Source organism: Ochotona curzoniae, unplaced genomic scaffold (assembly GCF_017591425.1).
Source record: "Ochotona curzoniae isolate NIBS_2020 unplaced genomic scaffold, NIBS_Ocur_1.0 contig_43, whole genome shotgun sequence".
Lineage (NCBI taxonomy): Eukaryota > Metazoa > Chordata > Mammalia > Lagomorpha > Ochotonidae > Ochotona > Ochotona curzoniae.
This window is the reverse complement of record NW_024466218.1, coordinates 11,565,575-11,586,274: the sequence shown is the minus strand read 5'-3', so window position 1 is coordinate 11,586,274 and position 20,700 is coordinate 11,565,575. Positions and strand designations below refer to the sequence as shown.

Here is a 20,700-nt window from a genome sequence, read left to right as displayed (position 1 = left end):
AATTATCGTTCCTACCTCCTTAATAATTAATTCTCAAATGGGTCAATCTGCCCATAAAAGTTTAAAAATTAAGCACAATAGTGAGAGAGCCAAGGTATACAATCCACTTCCATGTTCAAATTCACAATAGCATCACCACTACTTCCTGGAGGCTCTTCCGAAGCACACTATAGAAAAGAGCTGGCACACGTGAAGTCAGACAAGAACCTGGTGAGGCCAGGTGGGCGTGTCCAGGCCCTGACAGCCACTGGGGAGTGAGCAGCTTTCTATCACCATTTACTAACACCTTATTAACAACATCTTAGTGAGCAAAATGTAATTCCACATGCCAATACATCCATCACCACCTTAGCATATCCTTTACTAAACCAACAGTTGATGCAACTGACACTTGCTAATTTCCTCTCAGGAACTGACTAATCCTAGAAAGATACTCTGCACATCAAAGACTGGTGTCCCTCCCCCATACTCACTTTCCTAAGATCCTAGGGAGATCATGACCACCACAGAGGAAGACACGGGTCACTGAGGCATGACGTGAACCTCACCGATAGTTTTCCAGACAGGCCCAAGACACAGTGGCTCTGCAGGGAAGAGCCCTGATCCCAAAGCAAATGCTGAAACTCACAGCCTTATTGTTTAGTTTCAAGCCACAAAAAGGACTTGGCACAATAGCCTAGTAGCTAAATCCTCATCTCGCATGGACCAGGATCCTATACACGTGGTTCATGTACCAGCTGCTCCACTTCCCATCCAGCTCCCTGCTTGTGGCCTCAGAAAGCAGTTGAGGATGGCCCAAAGCTTTGGAACCCTATACCCATATGGAAGACCTACAAGAAGCTCCTGGCTTGTGGCTTCGGAATGACTCAGCTTCAGCCATTGTGCCCACTTGGGAAGTGAACTAGCAGGTGGAAGACTGACCTTTCTTTCTTGCTTGCTTTCTTGCTTTCTTTCTCTCTAAATCTGCCTTTCCAATAAAAAAAAGAAACATTTTTTTAAAAGCAACCAAAAAATTCAATCTTTGTCAAAGTACAGAAAACACTATATGATGTCTCCTCCAACGCAGCTTAAACTCATGGTCATTTTCCATATGCGAAATGACACCGATCCAGCTACTCCCTCCTCATCTGGAGTATTTCAACGCAAATTCCAGACATCATATAAATTCACCTGTAAATATTTCAGCGTGTGTTTCTAAAAGGCATGAAGTCATTTAAACATGACCAACATACCACGATCATGTGTCAAAATTAATCATTTCAACATCAAATTCTCAGTCTCTGTTCAAGTTCCCCAGTGATTTCAATATGTGTGTATGAATTAGTATTCAATGAGAGCCACACTTTACAACTAACTCTTTTCAACTAAGAGTTCTTTGCATCTTTCTCTTCTTTGCAATTTGTTGGTTGGAGAAATGACCACTTCCCACAGTCTGGATTTTGCTGATTGCATCCTTGTGGTTGAGGCTTAGCAGTCACTGTAAATTGATTTTTCCCCATTCTTTCTTAGTTCATAATAAGGCCCAAAATCATTTCCCTGTCTTTACCAGCCTCACTCCTCACAAAAAGTCTGATGGCCTCTGTTAAAAAGCAAATACTGACAAACTCAGGGTCACAGAAACAATCTGCAGAGGTGGCCCCAGCTTCCATGATAAGGAAGTCAGTTTTCACTCAGGGACCTTTCTAAACCACCCATAGGCAGCAGGAGTGGCACCAGGAGTAAGGGTTGCAGAGGTTGCCAGAAACAGTGGCCATCTTCCATCTGAAGATAGAAAAGTCCCCCAGTGTTGCAAAGTTTCATCTTCAAAGAGAAACGAAGAACCCTGAAGAAGAAAGGAGTTGTCGGGAGAAGATGCACAGGATGCTTCCGAGTGGGCCTCAGTATGTTCGTCAGTTCCAAAGCTGCCAACCAACACGGCAGTCAGGAGCGGGAGGGAAGCCCAGCTGACTCAGATTGACTCTGAGGACAAAAGCACAGACTCACAAAGCATCAATCCTGGGAGGACTTGCAGGAACACCACCATTTAAATCTCAGCCCAGTGACAGGCAGCTGCCAGTGGCAGGCACCATGCACTCACCCCAGCCCTATTCACAGGCAGCCATAGTTTTTTCTAATAATGGGACACGGTGAGCTGCAGATTTGGGGGCAACACAAGAAAAGCTTTGACCTTAAATTTCCACTCCTTCTCTTTCAGCAGCATGGCTTTTGCCAACCTGCTTAGCTTGTCTGTGCCTGTTTCCACATCTATTCACTGGGAATTCTATTTGCAGTATTGTGGTGGACATGCACGAAGATATACATGGAGGGCTCTGGGAAATCCCCAACACCAATTCATGCATGGAAGCCCCTCTCCCCTAGACACTGTTGCCAGCACATCCCAAGCCGGAGCCTTGCGAAGAGCCCCGACAGCACCTGCCGGGTGTCGGACAGGGTTACCGATGTGGTCTGTGGCCATGCATGAACCAAAGCCAAGTGACCCATGAAGGGTTCAATCCCATGATCCTGATCTCAATAGCCAGGCTCCAACCAACTGAGCTAATTATGATGGAATCAGCTTCAGTGTTGCCGGCAGGGAGACACTCTTAGCAATCCAGACAACACTCCTAACCACTGCTGTCCTAAGATACAGCAATACAAGACACCTGTCAAGTTGATCAATGATGTCACCTTGGAAAAATCTTAATGTAATGTCACAAACAGATGTGTCCTTTGAGAGGATTAAGGTAGAAATTCATTAGTGAAATAATACCAGTGGATTTGTGTTCTAAAACTAACACCAATCAATCAACTTACTACACACCCTATCTTAGCACTGCTTAGCTTCTACAGAACAGCCCTGGAGAATTGAACAGCCAGGACTTCACGACCAAGAAAGGTGTCTTGGAAGAGGAGCAATAATGCAGACCCCCAAGAACTGAGAGCCTGACCTAACGCCCACCATCTCAACCCATGACCTGTTGGCTCAGACCCCAGTGTGAACAGCAGTCCTCAGGACCTCTTGGGAAAAGTCATGTTCAGAATCAGCAGGCCTGAGAATCTGCATTCCGGAAGAGCTCAGAGCATACTCAACCCACACCTGGAGTAATGAGGATGGAATCCTCACTGCAAGTGCTGATTTTACCCATGGGACAAGTGCTTCTCAGCCTTTTTGTTAGGATCAAGTGTAATATCTACAGATGGGACAGCTGGGGCAGTGAGGTCAACAGGCAAATGCCAGGTAGTGAGGAAGGAGTGAACCGATGTGTCAAAGGCCAGTGCCTCGCAGACTGAGGATAGGCTAGAACATGGACAGGTTCCCCGCAGGGAGAACATCCAAGACACCAACATGGAATTCAGAGCCTAGACCTGCTGTCAGCTTTGCACCAGAACAACCAAGTGACTTCCTTTTGGTTCTGATCTCTCCTGCTATGAAAGGTGACAGAGCAGGACCTGTCTCCAGTGACGGGGAAGGAGCACAAGCTTAATGAGCTGACACATGGCTAGGACAGTCTGTGGTTCAAGCAAGTATGTGGGACTTGCTATAACTCCACTGTTAGGTCCACAGTCAATAAAACATTTCCTGAATAAAGCAGTACATCATAATTGCCATGCACTCTGACATGTACACGAGCCATTATTTTTGTTATGAAAATATTCTATCACTCCAGTTTTGTCTATCAAAGAGATTAAAAAATTCTAAAGTCGTTACATACATTTGATGTCAATCAATCCAACACATGTTAAACTTCAAAAGATCTGTAATTCTATTCACTTTCATGCAGTTTTCTAAGTGAGAAGTTCCACAACTACTTTTTTTGCTTGAAAATGCTTAGCCAGGAATAAACACCTACTGATGCCTCACTTGAAAACAAGGACAAAAGGTCTTTCTTACTTGCAAACATCCAGCCACTCAGGTGAGAGTTTCCTGATGAAGTGAGGGCACCTGTTTCGATCTTTGTCACCAAACTCATGCTGTTTCTAACATCCTCCTTGGAACCACCATGAAAAGTTTGTTTTGTTTTGTTTTGCAATTTATCAAATTGAAGAGATGGGGGGTTAGAGGTGGAGATAAAGCATAAGATACTTGTTTTTGTCCCAGACAAGAGTTTTGCTAAATGGACAACTTCTAATGGAGTCAACAAACATGGGCTGCATTAATACATCATCAGGTTACGGGAAAATGTCCAGACTCATGTTTCAACCAGAAAGGCCTGGGAGGTCATTCAGTGCAAAGGTCCCCAGCCCAGAAAAATCCTAAGGGGAGCTTTAAAACGTAGGCTCCTGTGCACAGGGCTGGTTACACAGGTGTGTTCACTTGGTAAAAACCCATCCACCTGCAGACTTGTGCCCTGACCATTTTAGCATATGTGTGATCTACTCCCATCCAACGGTAACTCCCCAGGGGACCTGAGTGCAAAAGCCAGCTCAGGATACCTGGCAGCCTGCACAGGCTCCACCTCCAAGTTAATGCACTCCTTTTTACCACCCACAATGCCCCACCCATCTCCCCCAAGGAACTTTCCCTCTCACCAAGCTCTGACTCCACAGAACCAGGGAGAAGCAAGTCCCCTAAGTTTCTGGTAGGCCTACAGGCAACAGGCTCTTGGGATAACTCACCTACTCCCACATCAGCAAGGTTGGAAACTCTATGCCCACCTCTGGCCAGGAATTCTGCAAGGCTCTTAGTCATTTTGCAACATTCACCTGCCCCTAAGGCCAAGAAACACCTGGCACACGAAGGCAACTGGGTGAACTGGCCAAGAGCACGGTTAGGAGGCCTTGGCTTGTGGCGCAGTCATGCAATTGGCCCAGAGAGCAGAACAGCAAGCATTCAAATCTCAGCTCTCCAACCCCACAAGAGTTATCTAATTGCACTCTACCTCATCCTCCTCATCTCAAAAACAGGACTGAGTCCCTACTTTTTGGAGGTTTGCAGTGTTAAGGGAGTTCATGCTCCAAGCACCCCAATCAAACCCATACTGCCTATTCAGGGCTCAGAACTCACTAAGCTCTTGGCTTCACAGGGTGGGAAGCAGATGTTTCAATTTGAAGATTCTCTGCTGAGAAGTAACCACCATCTTAAAGACATGAATGTATACCTACAGCATGAAAGTACATGCCCTCAGTGCTGCTTTACAGAAACCTGGTCAGAGAACCAGCAACTCGTGCGCTATGGCTTCTGATCAGAGCAGCCCAGAAACATGGATCAGCTAATGCTGGGGCTTGTTCCAGGGAAACACACACACACACACTCCAGCTCCCAGCTTGAAAGATCAACCCATGCATATAGGGTTTGAAACCCAAGGAAACCACGTCAAGGTCACAGGGCCACAATTATGTCTCCTGTGGTTGCAACAAAAGATCACTGTAATCAGAGACCATCGTGAATGGAGTAATCACTCTGTGGAAGAAGCCCTCTGAAAACTTCTAACTGCATCCATGGATAGAGAAGAAAAGTAACTTACAAGAGTCTGACATGCTACACCCAAAGGACACTATGCTGTCCCTGTGTCCCCCAGGCCACATGCAACAATGGACGGAAAGAGTTCCAGGTACAATGAGCATATCCACTAGGCACCTACACGGACAGAAGAAGCTGCAATGCCCCATTCCTCTCTTCTCAACACAAGTAGCTAATTAAGATGGGCATTAACTAAGGAGGGGGCTGCATTACTGCCAACGGTCTTTGCTTTTGTTTCCCCTGCTGCCAAAGCAGGTGAACAAAAAGGTGAAAAAATTTTTAAATCAATTGTTTTTAAAACGAGTCAGGCCTGAAGAAGAGCCTCTTGCAAACGTTTGCTGATGTTGATGATCAAGGAATACATCGCCCCCAAGGCCTGATAGTTTGCGCAGAAAATCCACCAGGAGGTTTTTCTTTCAGGTGCCTCTCCTTGAAACAGGAGGAAGGGGTTTTTCTGTTGAACTAAATAATCAGCTTTCAACACCCAGCTCTTTACAACCAACATTTCACCAGGCGCCTGTCCTCCTTCAAAGGGTTAAAAAAAAAAAAAAAACTCTCTAACGGGTGGACTGAGAAGCCATTCTTCCCAGGGGACACTCATTGGGGGCTGCGAGGCCGCGGCTTTGTGCGCGCGCTGCCTCTCGGCGCCCCCCGCCCCTCCTCCCCCAGCCAACGCTTGCTCCTCCAGGTTCTCAAGGCCACCTGCTTACCCGAAGAAAGAGGAGGCGCGGCGAGCGCCACCAGAGTGCGCGGCCGGCGGCCTCCCCGAGCCCGCGGGGGAGGAGCGGACCATGTCCCCCAGCAGCGCGCTTTGTCGCGAGGGTCGCGCGGACGCCCGCAGTGCCCCGGAGACCTCCGATTTTTTTTTTTTTTTTTTTTTTGAGTCCCGCGCGTCGCTCAAGGCTATCCTCCAAGCACCGGAGGCTTGCTGGGCCGAAGCTTCTTCTTGCTCCGCTCTCGGCGCCTGCCCCGGGTGCCTGGACCCAATGCCCGCGTCGGAATCCCACCCCGCCCACCCCGCAGAACTAACGGCGCGGAGCCCCGGGAAGCCTCCTCCATCCCGCCTCTGGCGGGCCAGGCACCTGCTCCGCCGCGCCCGCCTCCGGCTCCCTGCGGGAGCGCGGAGCTATCCTTCTAGCCGGTCCGGGAGGGTCCTGCGCCAGGCAGCGGGAGCCTCCGGGGGTCCCTACACCTCACCAGGAGCGGGAACTACCCCTTCTCGCCCCGGGGACCGCGCCCAGCCAAGCCCTCCAGCAGTAATCCCACCTCGGCTGTCGCTCCCGCAGCAGGGACTGCGCTCAGCTAAGGGTGGAGGGGGACCGGGTTGCCCCGCTGGGTCGTACCTTGTGCGGCGCCCGCAGCAGCCGATGGACCCCGGCCAGCTGGGTGCCGAGAGCTAGGTCCTCGCGGAACGTGAACAGCGGCGGCCGGCTGGGCTCGGGGAAGTTGGTGCTGTTGAAGGGGTCCGTGTCGTCCAAGAACTGCACCCGGCAAGCCAGCGTGGCCATGATGCATCCCTGCCGCGGGGGGCGCGGGCCCCGGGATGAGCGGGGCCGCGGGCTCGGACGGCCCGGATCGCTGTGCGCAGGGGAGGCCGCAGCCGCCGCTCGCTGGCTCGCGGGCTCTCCGGCTCCGGCGTGCCGGGCTGCAGCCCGGGCTCCGGCCGCGGGGGCGGGCCGGGGGCGGGGCCGCCAGGCGCCCCCCGCCTCCTACCCTCTTCCCCCCTCCGGCTCCTCCCCTCCTCCGTTCCCCCGGACGCGGACCCGGCTGCCCTCGCCGGCCCGACCGGCCGGCAGCACGGGGCAGAGGCTAACGGCTCTCGCGGCGATCGCAGCCTTGCGCCCCAGCGGCCCGGAACGCCCCCCGAGCTGGGCCGGCCGCACGTGCGCCCCGCGGCCCCAGGCCGAGCGGCCCGCCCACAGGAGCGGAGGGAAGCAGCTTGGAAGCGAAGGGGAGACGGGGACGCCCTCTGGTTCCTTCTCCACCTGGCAGAGGGTACAACCCTCTCCCGCAGAAGGCGGAGCTGGCGGCCCGGGCTGCTGGCTGCCCGGATTCAGAAGACCCCAGCAGGCACCCCCCAAAGACCAGGGCGCCGGTTCCAGGCAGCGGAGGCAAAATGGGGTGGGAGCCGCTAGCGGGAGCCCAGACGAGGGCGACAGGGAGGTCTCCCGCGGGGAGAAAGACGCTGGCAAGGACGAGATTGAGGCGAGGAGCCCAACTGGCAGCTGTTGGCCAAGAAGCCGGCCTGAGGGGCGCCCGGCGAGGCTTAGGGGCCCGGCTGCGGGACCCCAAGAGCTCGCCGCCTGAGCCGCCGCCTAGCCGCGACCCCCACCACCCCCTGCAGTCCGGGCTTGCGGGATGCGCGGCCCAGGAAGCCTCGGACTTGCCAAGGGGTCCCCAGCCCCCCGGGATGCGGAACGGAGGTTCGCAGCCTGCCCGCCCTCTGTCGGGCGCTGCTCGCGGGCGACCCCCTTCGTCTCCACAGAGAATTCCCTCGGACTCTACTGTTCTCGGTCCTGCAGCAACTTCGGGTTCCCCATGCCTCGTCTAAATCGCCCTGCTAAAATTCAGATGGTCCTCACACCCAAGACTTCCTGCTGTCTGTCCGGCTTCGAGCGAAAAGCAACCTGTGTACCAGAGGCCTTGCTCCTGCGGCCTTGCCCTTTCCCCGCTGGGTCTGAGGAGGTGCTGCCCCAATGACACTTGTGCTGGCGCTACAAAACCCTCCGAATGAGACACCCTACGGCACCACACTGTCTCGGCCATCTCCCAAATCCCAACCCAAGCCTCTTGGACTCTTCCCCTTTATCTGCCTCCCTTCTCCCCCAAAAAACCCATCCCACCCTGGCCAGCCCATTGCTGTACCTCGGACCCCAGCCCTTCCCCACAGGAGCCTCCTTCTCACACGCCTCCTTAGTCCCACCTGCCTTTCGGATCCCTGACTTGCACCTCCCAATCTGCCTAATGCCTCCTGATAGCGGAAGGGGACCACTCTATCACCCAGTCCCTCCTCCCAGAGCCCCTCTGCACTTCACACACCCCTCATTCTGCCCCAAATGTATGCACTATATTCTTTCTGTAGATTTTTCACTTAATAATATCTGTCTAGGGGCGGGCACTGTCAGTCAAATGAGTAAAGCCACTGCCTGCCACCCGAAGGGATTCTAGTTTGTGTCCTGCCTGCTCCACTTCTGAGCCTTCTTCCTGCTAATGGCCTGGGAAAGCAATAAAGATGGTCCTGTACCCACATGAGAGACCAGGGAGAAGCCCCTGGCTGCTAGCCTCTGTTCTGCCCAGTTTCAGCCTTTGTGACAATTTACAACTTTCCTTGGTTGACTGGTGGTCTGCCTTCCTCTAGTACAATGCTGCAAGATAAGCTTTTCTGAAAGGCCCTCTTGAGAGACAAGCTCATGCTAGCAAACTGTCCGATACTCTTCTGTGCCCCTGTCTTATCTGTTTTCTACACTTAAAAAAAAAAGATTTATATATTTAAAAGGAAAACACGCACAGAGGGGAGAGGGAAAAAGAGACCGTCCATCTTCTGGTCCACGCCCCCAAATGGCTGTAACTACCCTGCTCTGGCAGGTTGGAAACCAGGAGCCAGAAGCATCATCTGGATCTCCATGTTGGTGACAGGAGTCCAAGGACTTGGACCATCTTATGCTGCTTTCCCAAGAGTATTAGCAAGGAGCTGGTAGGAAGTGGGACAGTCAGGACTCAAATATGGGATGCCGGTGCTACAGATAGCAGATTTGCCAGCTACACCCAGTGCTAGCCCCACTCCTGTGTTTTTTAAAAAAGATTTATTTCTTTTTATTGGAAAGGCAGAAACAGAGAGAATGAAATGCAGAGAAGAATCTTCCATCCACTGGTTCACTCCCCAAGTAGCCACAATGGCCAGAGCTGAGCTGATCATAACCAAGAGCCAGGAGTTTCTTCCTTGTCTCCCATGTGGGTACAGAGTCTCAAGGTCTTGGACCATCCTCTGCTGCTTTCCCAAGCCACAGCAGGGAGCTGGATGGGAAGTAGGGTACCCAGAACATGAACCACCACCTATACAGGATCCTGGCCCATGCAAGGATTTAGCCACTAGGCTATTATGTCAGGTCTGCTTCCTGCACTCTTGATTGTCCTTCCTCTCCATCTTTACTCTTCCATCCTCCATCTCCCCCATCCAGGAGATGGTCAAAGTCATGTCTTCCCACTTGCTCAGAGATTTACTCCTGCACCCACGTCCTTCTCTTTCCACTTGCCCATGGACCAAGCTCAACCACTTGATCCAGCATCTTCTGCCTTCCTCCCTGAGCTCCTTGGTGAAGGCCAAGCTCCTGACACACAATGTTTGTGAACACAGAGGCCCAAACTCGTTGATACTCTGCTGTTGCCACCTTGAGATTCTTAATCACCTTTAAAAAAAAAAAAAAAAACAAGAGCCCACCGTGGGCTGTGGGCTGGGCCTGCAAATTTTGCTCCCTTTACTGATGAGATTGGGCATGGAAGAGTTTGTAACAGAAAGTGTGGGCAGAGGGGATCCCTGAGTAGGACAAGGAAACTCCCTTGGCCTTGGTTTACAGGGGCAGTTCCAGGAAACCTTGTCTTGCAACATTGTACACAGAGGTACCCAGACTCCACAGGGAAAGCTACAATGCATCAATGTGAGTCAGACTTCAGAACCCACAATGTAGACAAATGTGCCTGCAGACAGGAAGGGCAAGGTGTCTGAAGAGCCGCTGAGAGATCACTGACTGCACACCAGTCTCCCTCCAGGGCTCCCTCAGCCCTGCTACCCACTCTCTCTGCATCTTCCTCCATGCATCACCCCTTTCCAAATGTCTCCTCCCCTCAGCCTCATTGACCCTAACCACTCTTGGTTCTCCCTCTTCTTCAGCTCCTCTTGTTTTTCTGAGCTCTGAACTCCACTTGTTCCTGTTTACATCTCCCCCTTGCAATCCCCTGGCTTCATTGCTCCCCAGCTTGTAAGCACATGGCATGCAACTACAGTCATGGAACGAGTCACTCCCTTCCTTCTCAGCCCTGATTTCCTTGGGACAACTCAACATCCCCACCCCGTGGACCACACCACATTAAATGGCACCCCTGACCAAACACCTCCTGCTGAACAAGCCCTTAGAATGTAGGGGCCATGCAGCTTTGCATTTCAGAGAAGGCGCACAGTACATGTTTGATAAATGAGTGGACATCAGAGTCATCTCTGACTCTTTGCAACTGGTCATTCTGACCTGTCAGGGATCATTCTGAATATTTCTCAGCCCTTTGCTTTTCTCCCAAGAGCCTCCCTTTCATAGTCCTGCACCCTACATGTGGCCTTCCCACCAACTTCGGGGCTGAGGGGCAGTGATCATTCTAGACATGCATTTTATGTGTCATACACTGGGGAGAACTTACACACCAAACCCCTTAGCATGACTCACAAGGGACTGTAGCACATTCCTCAGTTTCACCATGCCAGGCTCCTGTCTGGTCATTCCCCACTTTACTTCCTGCTGCCCAGCCAGCTGACCTTCTTACCTTTTCACAGCCTAGCTGAGCTCGCATAACATGATCTTCTCCACCTAGGTTGCTCTTCCCTGTATGGCTGACCAGCCAAAGCCACATGTCCTTCAACACTCATTTCTCTCCTTCCTTTATTTGTAGAGAGTGAATGTGCCCATCTGCTGGTTCACTATTGCCTGCCATGTGAGTAATAGAAACCTAAAGACATGATCATCACTGCTGCACCCCAGGATCTGTATCGGCAAGAAGCAGGAGGTAGCCCCAGGAATCAGACCCAAGCACTGCAGTGGGGCACACAGGCATTTAATCAGCAGGCAATACTTGTTTCCCATATCAGCTGTCCCGGAAAGGCAGCTGATGATGACCCAAGAGCTTGGGTTCCTGCCACCCACATGGAATACCTAGGTGGAGTTCCTGGTTCCTGAGTTTTGTCTGGCCCACATCTGGCTGTAACAGGCATTTGAGAGGTGAACAAAATCGTGAATATTTCTCCCTCTCCTCCTCGCTGTCACTCTGCCTTTCAAGTCAAAGTAAACAAGGCCCAGCATGGTAGCCTAGTGGATAAAGTCCCCTCCTTGCATATATCGGGATCCCATAGGGGCACCAGTTCATATCCCCACTTCTCTACTTCCCTTCCAGCTCCCTGCTTGTGGCCTGGGAAAGCAATCAAGGACAGCCCAAAGACGTGGGACCCTGCACTCATGTGGGAGAAATGGAAGAAGCTCCTGGCTCCTGACTTTGGATTGGCTCAGCCGAGGACGTTACAGCTACTTGGGGAGTGAACCATCAGATGAAAGATCTTTGTCTCTCCTTCTCTCTATCTGCCTTTCCAATAAAAATAAATGAATCTTTTTTTAAAAAGGACAAAGTAAACAAACCTTTTTTAAAATTACAGCAAAAAGTCAGCCCCCTGTTCTTCCTACAACCTCTGCCCCACACAGATTCCAGGAGCACTCATTTCCAAATAATGCAGGTGCAACGCTGTAACATAGCCTGCCCTTCTTACGTAGTAAACTGACTTTCCCTGATGCTCCCTGAGAAGTCTGGCTTCTTCATAGTCTCCTTTCCTTTTTCCACCCTCCCAATATGGTTTATCACAATTTCTGTTGAATTCATAGTGACTTTAAAACTTATGATGATGTCAGGTGGTAGACATGATTACATGCTTGTTCCTATATAACTTTTTGTTTATCCTGGTGTTGAGTTCTGTCTCCATTTTTTAAAATTTGACTACCTTTTCTTGAACAGCTGGTTAAATATTTTCATATCCATCAATGCCTCTCTTAACAATGTCAAATAGTCTCTCATTTTATGTTTCTCCCAAGACCTGTTTTTGGGAGTTTGCCAGTCCCCTGCTTAAATTTAGAATATGGCTGTCACACCTGTTCCCTAGAGATTTTTTTTTTGGGGGGGGGGGGCTTTTTTTCTTATGTGGGAGCCCCTGGCCCCAGATCATTCATCCTCTTTCTTCACTTGAACTCTTACGTTTTTCTCAAAAAATACACCCCAGTAATTTCCTGGGAAAGAATAAGTCCTTAGAATTTTTATTTACCAAAGTATTGTTACTTTTTGACTTCATACTTGCCTTGGTGCTGCAGTTTTGTTGGCAGGAAGAACTATAGTAATTCTTCCACTCATTGTATTCCCATCATTTTGTGGTGTAACTTTGCTGCATCTCCCATTAAAACGTGTAGTCAGAGCAAGTATTTAGCAAAGAAAAGGAGAGAGAGAAAGAGAGAGAAAGAGAGAAATCTCTTTCACCTGCTGATTCACCTCCCAAATGCCTACCACAGCCAGGTCTGGGCCATGTTAAACCCAGGAGTCAGAAACTCTATACAGATCTCCCATGTGGGTGGCAGGAACCCAAGTAATTTGCCCACATTCCATGTTGCCTAAATTCAAGCTTGACTCCACTCCCAATCCCAGCTTCCCACTGATGCAGATTCCACACCAGCAAGAGTGGCTCAAGTACTCAGTTCCCTACTACACACAGGAGGCCTCAGGATCAGGCTCCCAGTTCCTGGCTTCGGTCTCATCCAAGCCCAATCCAATGCAGGCATTCGGAGAGTGAACAAGCAGATGGGGGCTTCCACCTCTTCCTCTTTTTTCATCTCTTTCAAAGAACAAGTTGTGACTTGAGTTGACCAGTGGAATATGGTGGAGGTAAAGATGTGTGAGATCCTCTGTCTTCTGCCCTCACCCTCTGGCCTGAGATTGTGATGTGAAGCAACCAACAGGCAAAATGATAATTGTTACTGAAGGCTGAAAAAAATGGTTACATGTGTTCTACAGCAGTGAAACAATTGGCAAAGTCACTGGGCATGTAACTTGGAAGATAGAAAAGACAGTGATTTGGGGAATTTGGCAGAGAAGATCTAAATAGAGGTTCAAAGCACTTTATAGATGATTCCTGTTATATAGCTGTATATTACAATATAATGTTTGCCTGATGAATTTAAAGACAATAGGGAATGCCCAAAACCTGCTGATTTCAAGACAGAACAATTTCTTATATCCTGTCTGTCCAGCCAACCACAGCTCTTAAAAGCAAAAAGTAGCATTAGTAAAGGGGAAAGCAGACCTGTGGCTGGTAAGACCACTTGTTCACATGATGAAGACACTTAAGGCAGTGCATGGTAAGGCCTCTAATTTAGACAAAAGAGCTCCTAAGAATCTTAAAGGCAGCATTGCAAAACAGGCCCCAAGGAAAAAGAACTGTGTATGTAGTGTTTGACATATGAAGTAAACGCTAATGTGACTTCTTTAAAAATCCACAAAGCTTTTAAGATAGTTGTACTGATGAAGCAAGGCCAGATTGTATTCCAAGGGACTAAGATCATCCAAAATATAAAGAAACCTCTGGAACTCCAACCTGCAATGGGTAAGAAACTACTCAGCTACAGATATGGAGACCTTTGTCTTGGAAAGAAACATCGTCTGAGAGCAGAGAGCTAATGGCCACGGAGGGCAGTGAGCTTGGAACCCACCCCAGGAAGCACCCACTCTCCGCAGAGAGTAAGAAGAATGAGCAACACAAGCCTAGCTGGAGCTCAAGACTAGAGCAGCAACTGCTGTGTGTCTTCCTGTCATCCTCCCACTGCTCATTATCTTGAGAGGTAGAAAGAGACATATACAGAAGGCTTCTCACCCACTGGGTCATTCACCAGGTACCCACAATAGCAAAACCTGGGCCAAGCCCAAAACCAGAAGTCATGAAATCAAGTTTCCCATGTTGGGGGCCAGGAACTTAAATCATCCCTGCTGTCTTCTAGGGTCTGCACTAGCAGGAAGCTGGAGCTGGACATTGAAACCAGACACTCTGATGTGGCACCTTACCTGCTGCAGGAAAGGCCTGATCTGTATATAAACCTAGACGAGTATGCCTACTGAAATTATTCTGACCTAGTCTCACCATTTTCTGGTTGGGAGCATAGAGGGAGTATAACTTGGTGCTCACATTCATGATTCTCAGAATCAGAGGAGTTGTATCTGAGTGTCTGTCTGGAAAGGCCATACAGCACATAGATTTAAATAGCATTTTCTACTCCATTCACCCAGCCTCTGCCTAGTTCTTTTTTTTTTTTTAAGACTTGTTTATTTGTATTGGAAAGTCAGATTTACAGAGAGGACAGAAAGAAAGATCTTCCATACACTGGTTCACTCCCCAAGTGGTTGCAATGGCTGAAGCTGAGTCAATCTGAAGCCAGGAGCCAGGAGCTTCTTTCCAGGTCTCCCATGTGGGTGCACGGTCCCAAAGCCTTGGGCCATCCTCAACTGCTCTCCCAGGCCTCAAGCAGGGAGCTGGATGGGAAGTGGAGCAGCTAGGATTAAAACCAGCGCACATATGGGACTGGCACATGCAAGGTAAGGACTTTAGCCACTAAGTTACCGAGCTGGACCTTTCACCTAGTTCTAAAGCCAAGGCCACAGTTTTGTTACAACAGTACTGAATGCCCACTCCAAAATGTATCCACTTAAAAGAGCCACCACTTCCATTTCTCTGGATTCCAGGCATCAGCAGTTTTTCAGTAGGGCAATTGCACACATCTGAAGTTGCCAGGGGCTAGTTGGACTCACAGCCTGTTGCCTCCATGTCTGCTAGTGCATGCTGACTGCCACAGGTGGCTGCAGGGGCCTGCCTATGGCTTCTCACCCAGCCAGCTGGACCTGGTCTTCCTGCTGGAAGCCTTAGCTACAGTGTCCCTGAGCCCTGGGATCAAGAATTGTGCTGCAAATTCAAAGTCATTTAAAGCCAACCTAGATCTGAACAGTGGGGAAATCAATGCTGAGTAGAAACAAAGTCCCTTGCACAGAGGCCTGAATACCCAGAGATGAAGCTCAACTTTGCAACAGTCAAATGCACATGCTATAGAACTCTAGGTGGAAATTCATTTAAATGCTTTCACTCGTTGTTTTGACAGATGGCTCCACTGTCATCTATTTTACCATATTGCTACTGAAAATATCCATATAACCTCTCTCTCTCTCTCTCTCATTCCCATTAGGAAGTGCCCTGATATGAATTCTTATGGGGATATCATGTTGGCATTCAATGGACATTTTTGGACATCTTCTTGATCTAACCATCCCATTAATTGCTACAGAAATGTTTTTATGTCTTGTCTTTGAGAGAATTCTCTCCTCACTATTCTCTGCTTCATCTTTCTAGAACCTCTATTATTTGGAACGTTAGAACACTAAACAAATTCTCCCAATTTCTTAACTTTCGGTCGTGTTCATCTCTAATTCTGTGCTGCTTTCTGGGAGATTTCCTCTGCTCTGGACTCCCTGTCTCCTAGTCAATTTTTTGTGGCAGTATTCATGCTTCTAATATTTCAGAATTCATTCTTGTTCTTTGACTTGTCTTTGTGAAATACCTTTTTCTTGTTTTCATGATTTCCCTAATATTATTGGCTCCATTTCCTCCCAGTGTTTCTTCTTCCAGCCACACTGTTTCTGCATTCTTTAGGTCCTTTCTGTCTGCCCTTCTGTTTATCCTTAAATGGCATGGCCTTCAGCTGTCCATTCACACAGGAAGCCAGATGGGTGCTGTAGGGCAGGCAGAAGCGTGGGCACTAGTTGCTTGCAGAGCAAACCAGTGGGCAAGGGGCTTTGATCCTGAGTTCCTTTAGGTCCTCCCTTGGAGAAGTTTGCCTCCTTCAGCGAAGTCCTTAGCCCAGAGCAAGCAGGCACCCTGCCCTCAGCTTCTCACTGCAGGGCCAGGACCTCACTGCACCTGTAGCCCAAGTTGCTCTCTCTACACTGTCCTGTAGGCACCAACGACCCCAAATGACCCTCCTAAATGACTCTGAACACATCTGTGTGTGTGTGTCCTTGCCAGCTCATCCTTATAAGGATGAGAAAGAGTTAGCTGATGGCCAACTGTGGGAAGGGTATATGCAGAGTTCAGATGATAGGCTCAGGTGCTTAGGGCTCCGGGCTTCCACACTCAGGAGTCAGAAGAGAAAAGCTCATGCTGTGGCTGGCCACCAGGAGCTGGGACAGCTCTCCCTACACCAATGTGTTCCCATGTATGTGTGTACGAGCCATCTACACAGGAGTAAGGGGAGAGAGACTGAAACAGCATCACTAAAAAATGTGCCAAGAGAAAGTAGGTTGAAAAGTAATCTGTTCAGGAAATCGTTCAGCAACTTTTAAAGGACCCCAACCCCAGCAAAGAAAATGCTCCCAGATCATTTAATTTCCTATCTTCTCCCTCTCTCTCTGATGAATTCATAAACAGTGTTAAAAGACAGACATTTTGCCTGCTGGGACGCCAGGCAGCCCACATCAGAGTGCCTGGGCAGATTCCTGCCTCTCCCATCCCAGCTTCTGGCTTCTGTCCCCTGGCCACTGTGGGAATTTGGGGAATGAAGCAGTGGATGGGAACTGGCTCACTCTCAGTCTTTCTCTGCCTCTCGGATAAATATAACAGAATCTTTCAAAACTGCGATAAGCCATTCTCACATCTGGTCTACACTGGAAGGCCAGCAGCGTGAGATTTGCCACCATGCTTGGGTGGGACTGGTTTACCAATTCCACAAAATCCGCACTTAACTGGTGCTGCCACCAGGCGGTGAACGTGGCGCACTGCCACGTTACCTGCTTGCCACAGTGCTAAACCCAAAATACCTCACGCAATCCTTAATTTTATGGGTTAAGCCCTGTGGTTGCTGTCCTTTTTCAGGTGAGACTTAGAGGTGTTCCAGGCCTTTCCACGTGGAGGCTGTTTGCCATGATTTGATCTGAACACTTGCAAAGCACAATGGGTAGAGATTAATGAGCTCAGCGCAAAGGAGAGTGGGGGAAAGCCAGGCTGCAAGCACCTGCCAGGCAGACCCCAGCTCCCCTGCTGCTTTCAACAGCCCAAACTGGTTCCTGCAGTGAAAGGAACTTGGGCCGCTCTGGGAGACCCTGGGTGCTTGGAACATTTCACCACCCACAGTGTCAGCATCCCCAGGATGCCTCCAATCAAGACCAGCATCCTCCAGCACCAGTGGTGAATCTCTAGATCCGCTGGGTTCCAGCAGCTGCCTGTGATCTGTTGGACAGCTCGCCTGTTCCCTGGAGTAAAGGAAAGCTGGGGAAAACCAGGCACAGTCGGTTCTAACAGCTTCTTCTGAGAAGAGCAGGTCCTTCTCATGGGCCAATGCTACTTATAACCTGCTTTCTTTCCCCTGAGCTGCAAGTGTGGGCCATGCTGGCAGAGGGCCCCTTGGTCTTTCTGCCCTGGGCCCAGCAGGGGCTGGATACAGTGTTGGGTATGAGTGGACAAAGCAGCTTTAACTTGAGCAGTTCCCCATCACCCCCTATGGAATCCTGGCACTTGCAGGTGGAAGATTAGCCTATGAGCCACCATATTAGCCCCACAAGCCTCTTAAAACCAACCAATGAGTCAAGGGTGTGCTTCTCACACTTACTTTTGCATGCTAAGTGAGGGTGCAAGCACAAGGCACCCACAATCCTAAAGAATAGAGCAGCCTCATGTCTGAAATCCCACATGGTGCTGGGAACAATATCCTACTAATGAGATAATGGAACCAACTGGACTTTGAATCCCACCAGCTCCTCAGGACAAAGCAGGGAAACCTGAGCTTGGTGCATTCAACAAATGAGAGGCTGGTGGCACTGGATTTAGGAAGCACAATGAGCAGTGGTGGACAGAGGCTTGGGGAAAAGAAGCGACTGGACACCTACGACAGTTCAGGTGGAAGGCAGAGGGGATCAGGGTCCACACCCAGATGCCCAGCATCAGAGGAACCCCAGCAGAATTTGTATGGAGTAGACAACACACTGGCTCTGCACTGCTGCACATGGCAGAGCAAGGGTCATAGCTGGCAGATACAAGCTGGCTCCGTGGAGGAATATTCTAGAAGCTCCATAAACTGGGTAGCCTCAGCATAGAATGGCCTTCCCAGTACTGCAGACCACAGGAGCACTGACCAGAGGTATTACTGACAGGATCCCTGAGCTCCAAAGCTCCTCTGCTGATTGGGGTTTGGGGTTTTGGGGAGGATGGGCCAATCCCATCCCTGGGGTCTGAGGAAGGGAGGAAGCCAGCACCACCAGTCCTGAGTGTGGCTAATGAGCCATCCTTGGAGTGTTGAGTCAGAGGGGCCAATGATGGGAGCTAGGCACAGGATGCAACGGGTGGTTGGCCTGTGCCTTGGCCTAGTATGTAAACATCTGGATCTGAGATCCACCCAGGAACATGACCAGCAGCACTGCCCTGGAGCACAGGTCCCCCCAGCACATACATGGTTAGAGAGGGTCAGCTCCTCAGACAAGTGGGCACAGATCCTCCTGTCCTCAGCTCAAACCACAGAGACTCCAGGTTCTTTCTAAGAAAGCAGCCAGGTAGGAATCCAGAGTAAGTTAAATATCTCCATTGTCCTGAATCACACATTTCCTCCAACTCCTACCAACCCCAGTCCAGGTACACATGGGAGTCTGGCTGGGTGTGGATGCAGCATTCAGTCCTCAGGCCTCAGAGCTGCTCTCCTGACTGCAAAGGTACAGAGAAATCAGGGGACTAGGGGTGGAGAGGGGAAGAACATTCATTCTCCGACAGAAAGGGCCTATCATTACTGAAAAAGACAGTTCTACTCAATCAAGTTGCAGACCTTAATAACGGCAGAGATCGCGGTAACAGAGAAACTTTTATGTGTGCTGGGGCAGGGTGTGATCAGGAGAGAATATCCTGGTGTTTCTCAGAAGCCGGTAAATCAGCATGTTCCACATTCTCTTTCAATACCGGGAACACCTTAGATCCCACAGACAGGAAACACGGAGAAGATAAATCCACGGACGTATGCATCAGGTACACGCCAAAGTTCACCTAGGAATAAGAGAGCAGTAACAGCAGTTCAAATAAGGCTGCCAATGATGAGGTACAAGTAAACACTGAAGAGCGATCTTCAGAGGCATGCGCTGGAACTCAATGCAGTGCTGTTTTACATGGCAGTGCACGGTGGGACACGGGGAGAATTCGCATCAGATCATAAAGATTTATCTTCTGAGCATCCTGACCCTATGCCTCCATCTTGCCGGGTGTGTTCTTTGCATCACTGCCTCACGTGCCCCGAGCGTCCTGCTAGAAGACCTTCTCTCCACTCTCAGTTTCTGACCACTGCCAGGCCCATCTCCTCTCTGTCCCCTAAACCAAAAACTATTCAAGGAAGATACTGACAAAATTCTGCAGTTTTCTTTGTAAATGAGTACTGTAAGTTCTCCAAATTCACCATAAGAAAGACAATGGAAAGCTCAAAATGAGAAAATTCAAGAGTCTGCTCAAGGTTTGCAATGGAGCCATTAAGACCCCTGGGGAGGACAGGATGCTGTCTTTGAGCCCTTGGTTCCTGCCACACCTTTGGGACATCCTCCAGTTTTAGGACCCAGGCTACGGGGCTATAGGCAAGTTCATGCCTTAAGATTTAAGTGCTTGTGGGTGAAAAGAGCATGGGGACTCTGCACTCACTTTGCAACTTTTCTACCTGAAAGTATTCCATACATAAAGATGCGATAAATAAAAACATTGCAGAATTGAAAAGTCAGCCACTTGCGCCCATCAGGATCACAGGGACACTAAGGAGCACTACTTCCAGGGACTCTGGGACCCGTGCCCATCCATGTATTCTCCAGACAACACACGTGGGGCAGGCTGAAGGTGTTCACACCCATTTAGGGCCTGCAGGAGCTGGACACACACGTTGGTATAGCACCCCCAGCAACATCTCCAGGATGTCACATCCCTCCTATATCTGTAAGGATACAAAATCCTGCATCTGCAGAAACCCTCTACAGAAAGGGCATAGAACCTTCTACCACACATTAACCTGAGAGGTATTATTGGAAATAGACTGGATACGTGCATCATTTCTGTCAATTTTTATCTTTAAAAAAAAAAACTTTTTTTATTAGAAAGTCAGATTTATAGAAAGGAGAGACAGAAAGATCCATCCTCTGGTTTACTCCCCAAGTGGTCACAACAGCTGGAACTGAGTCAATCTGAAGCCAGGAACCAGGAGCCCCCTCAGGTTTCCTACATGGGTACAGGGTTCCAAGGCCTTGGCCTGTCCTCGACTGCTTTCCCAGAACACAGGCAGGGAGCTGAAAGGGAAGTGGAGCAGCCAGGACATGAAGTGGCACCCATATGAGATCCTGGTGCATGCAAGGTGAGGTCTTTAGCCATTTAGGCTATTGTGCCAGGCCCATTTCTGCTGATTTTTAAGAAGTGCTCTACACTG

At 49.7% G+C, this 20,700-nt stretch overlaps 2 protein-coding genes across 6 annotated transcripts in view; both read right to left on the bottom strand.

Annotated features, from left to right (window-relative positions):
• FHOD3 (formin homology 2 domain containing 3) overlaps window positions 1–6,948 on the bottom strand; it is a 431,569-nt gene extending 424,621 nt beyond the window's left edge. For all 5 annotated transcript variants that reach the window (XM_040984913.1, XM_040984917.1, XM_040984914.1 and 2 more), the window contains exon 1: window positions 6,784–6,948. In XM_040984913.1, coding sequence (XP_040840847.1) covers window positions 6,784–6,948 — 165 coding nt within the window. The remainder of the gene's footprint in view (window positions 1–6,783) is intronic.
• Window positions 6,949–19,094: 12,146 nt separating this feature from the next.
• Window positions 19,095–20,700, bottom strand: part of MOCOS (molybdenum cofactor sulfurase) — a 41,301-nt gene continuing 39,695 nt past the window's right edge. The window contains exon 15 of the mRNA XM_040984662.1: window positions 19,095–19,292. Coding sequence (XP_040840596.1) covers window positions 19,140–19,292 — 153 coding nt within the window. The 3' untranslated portion in view covers window positions 19,095–19,139. The remainder of the gene's footprint in view (window positions 19,293–20,700) is intronic.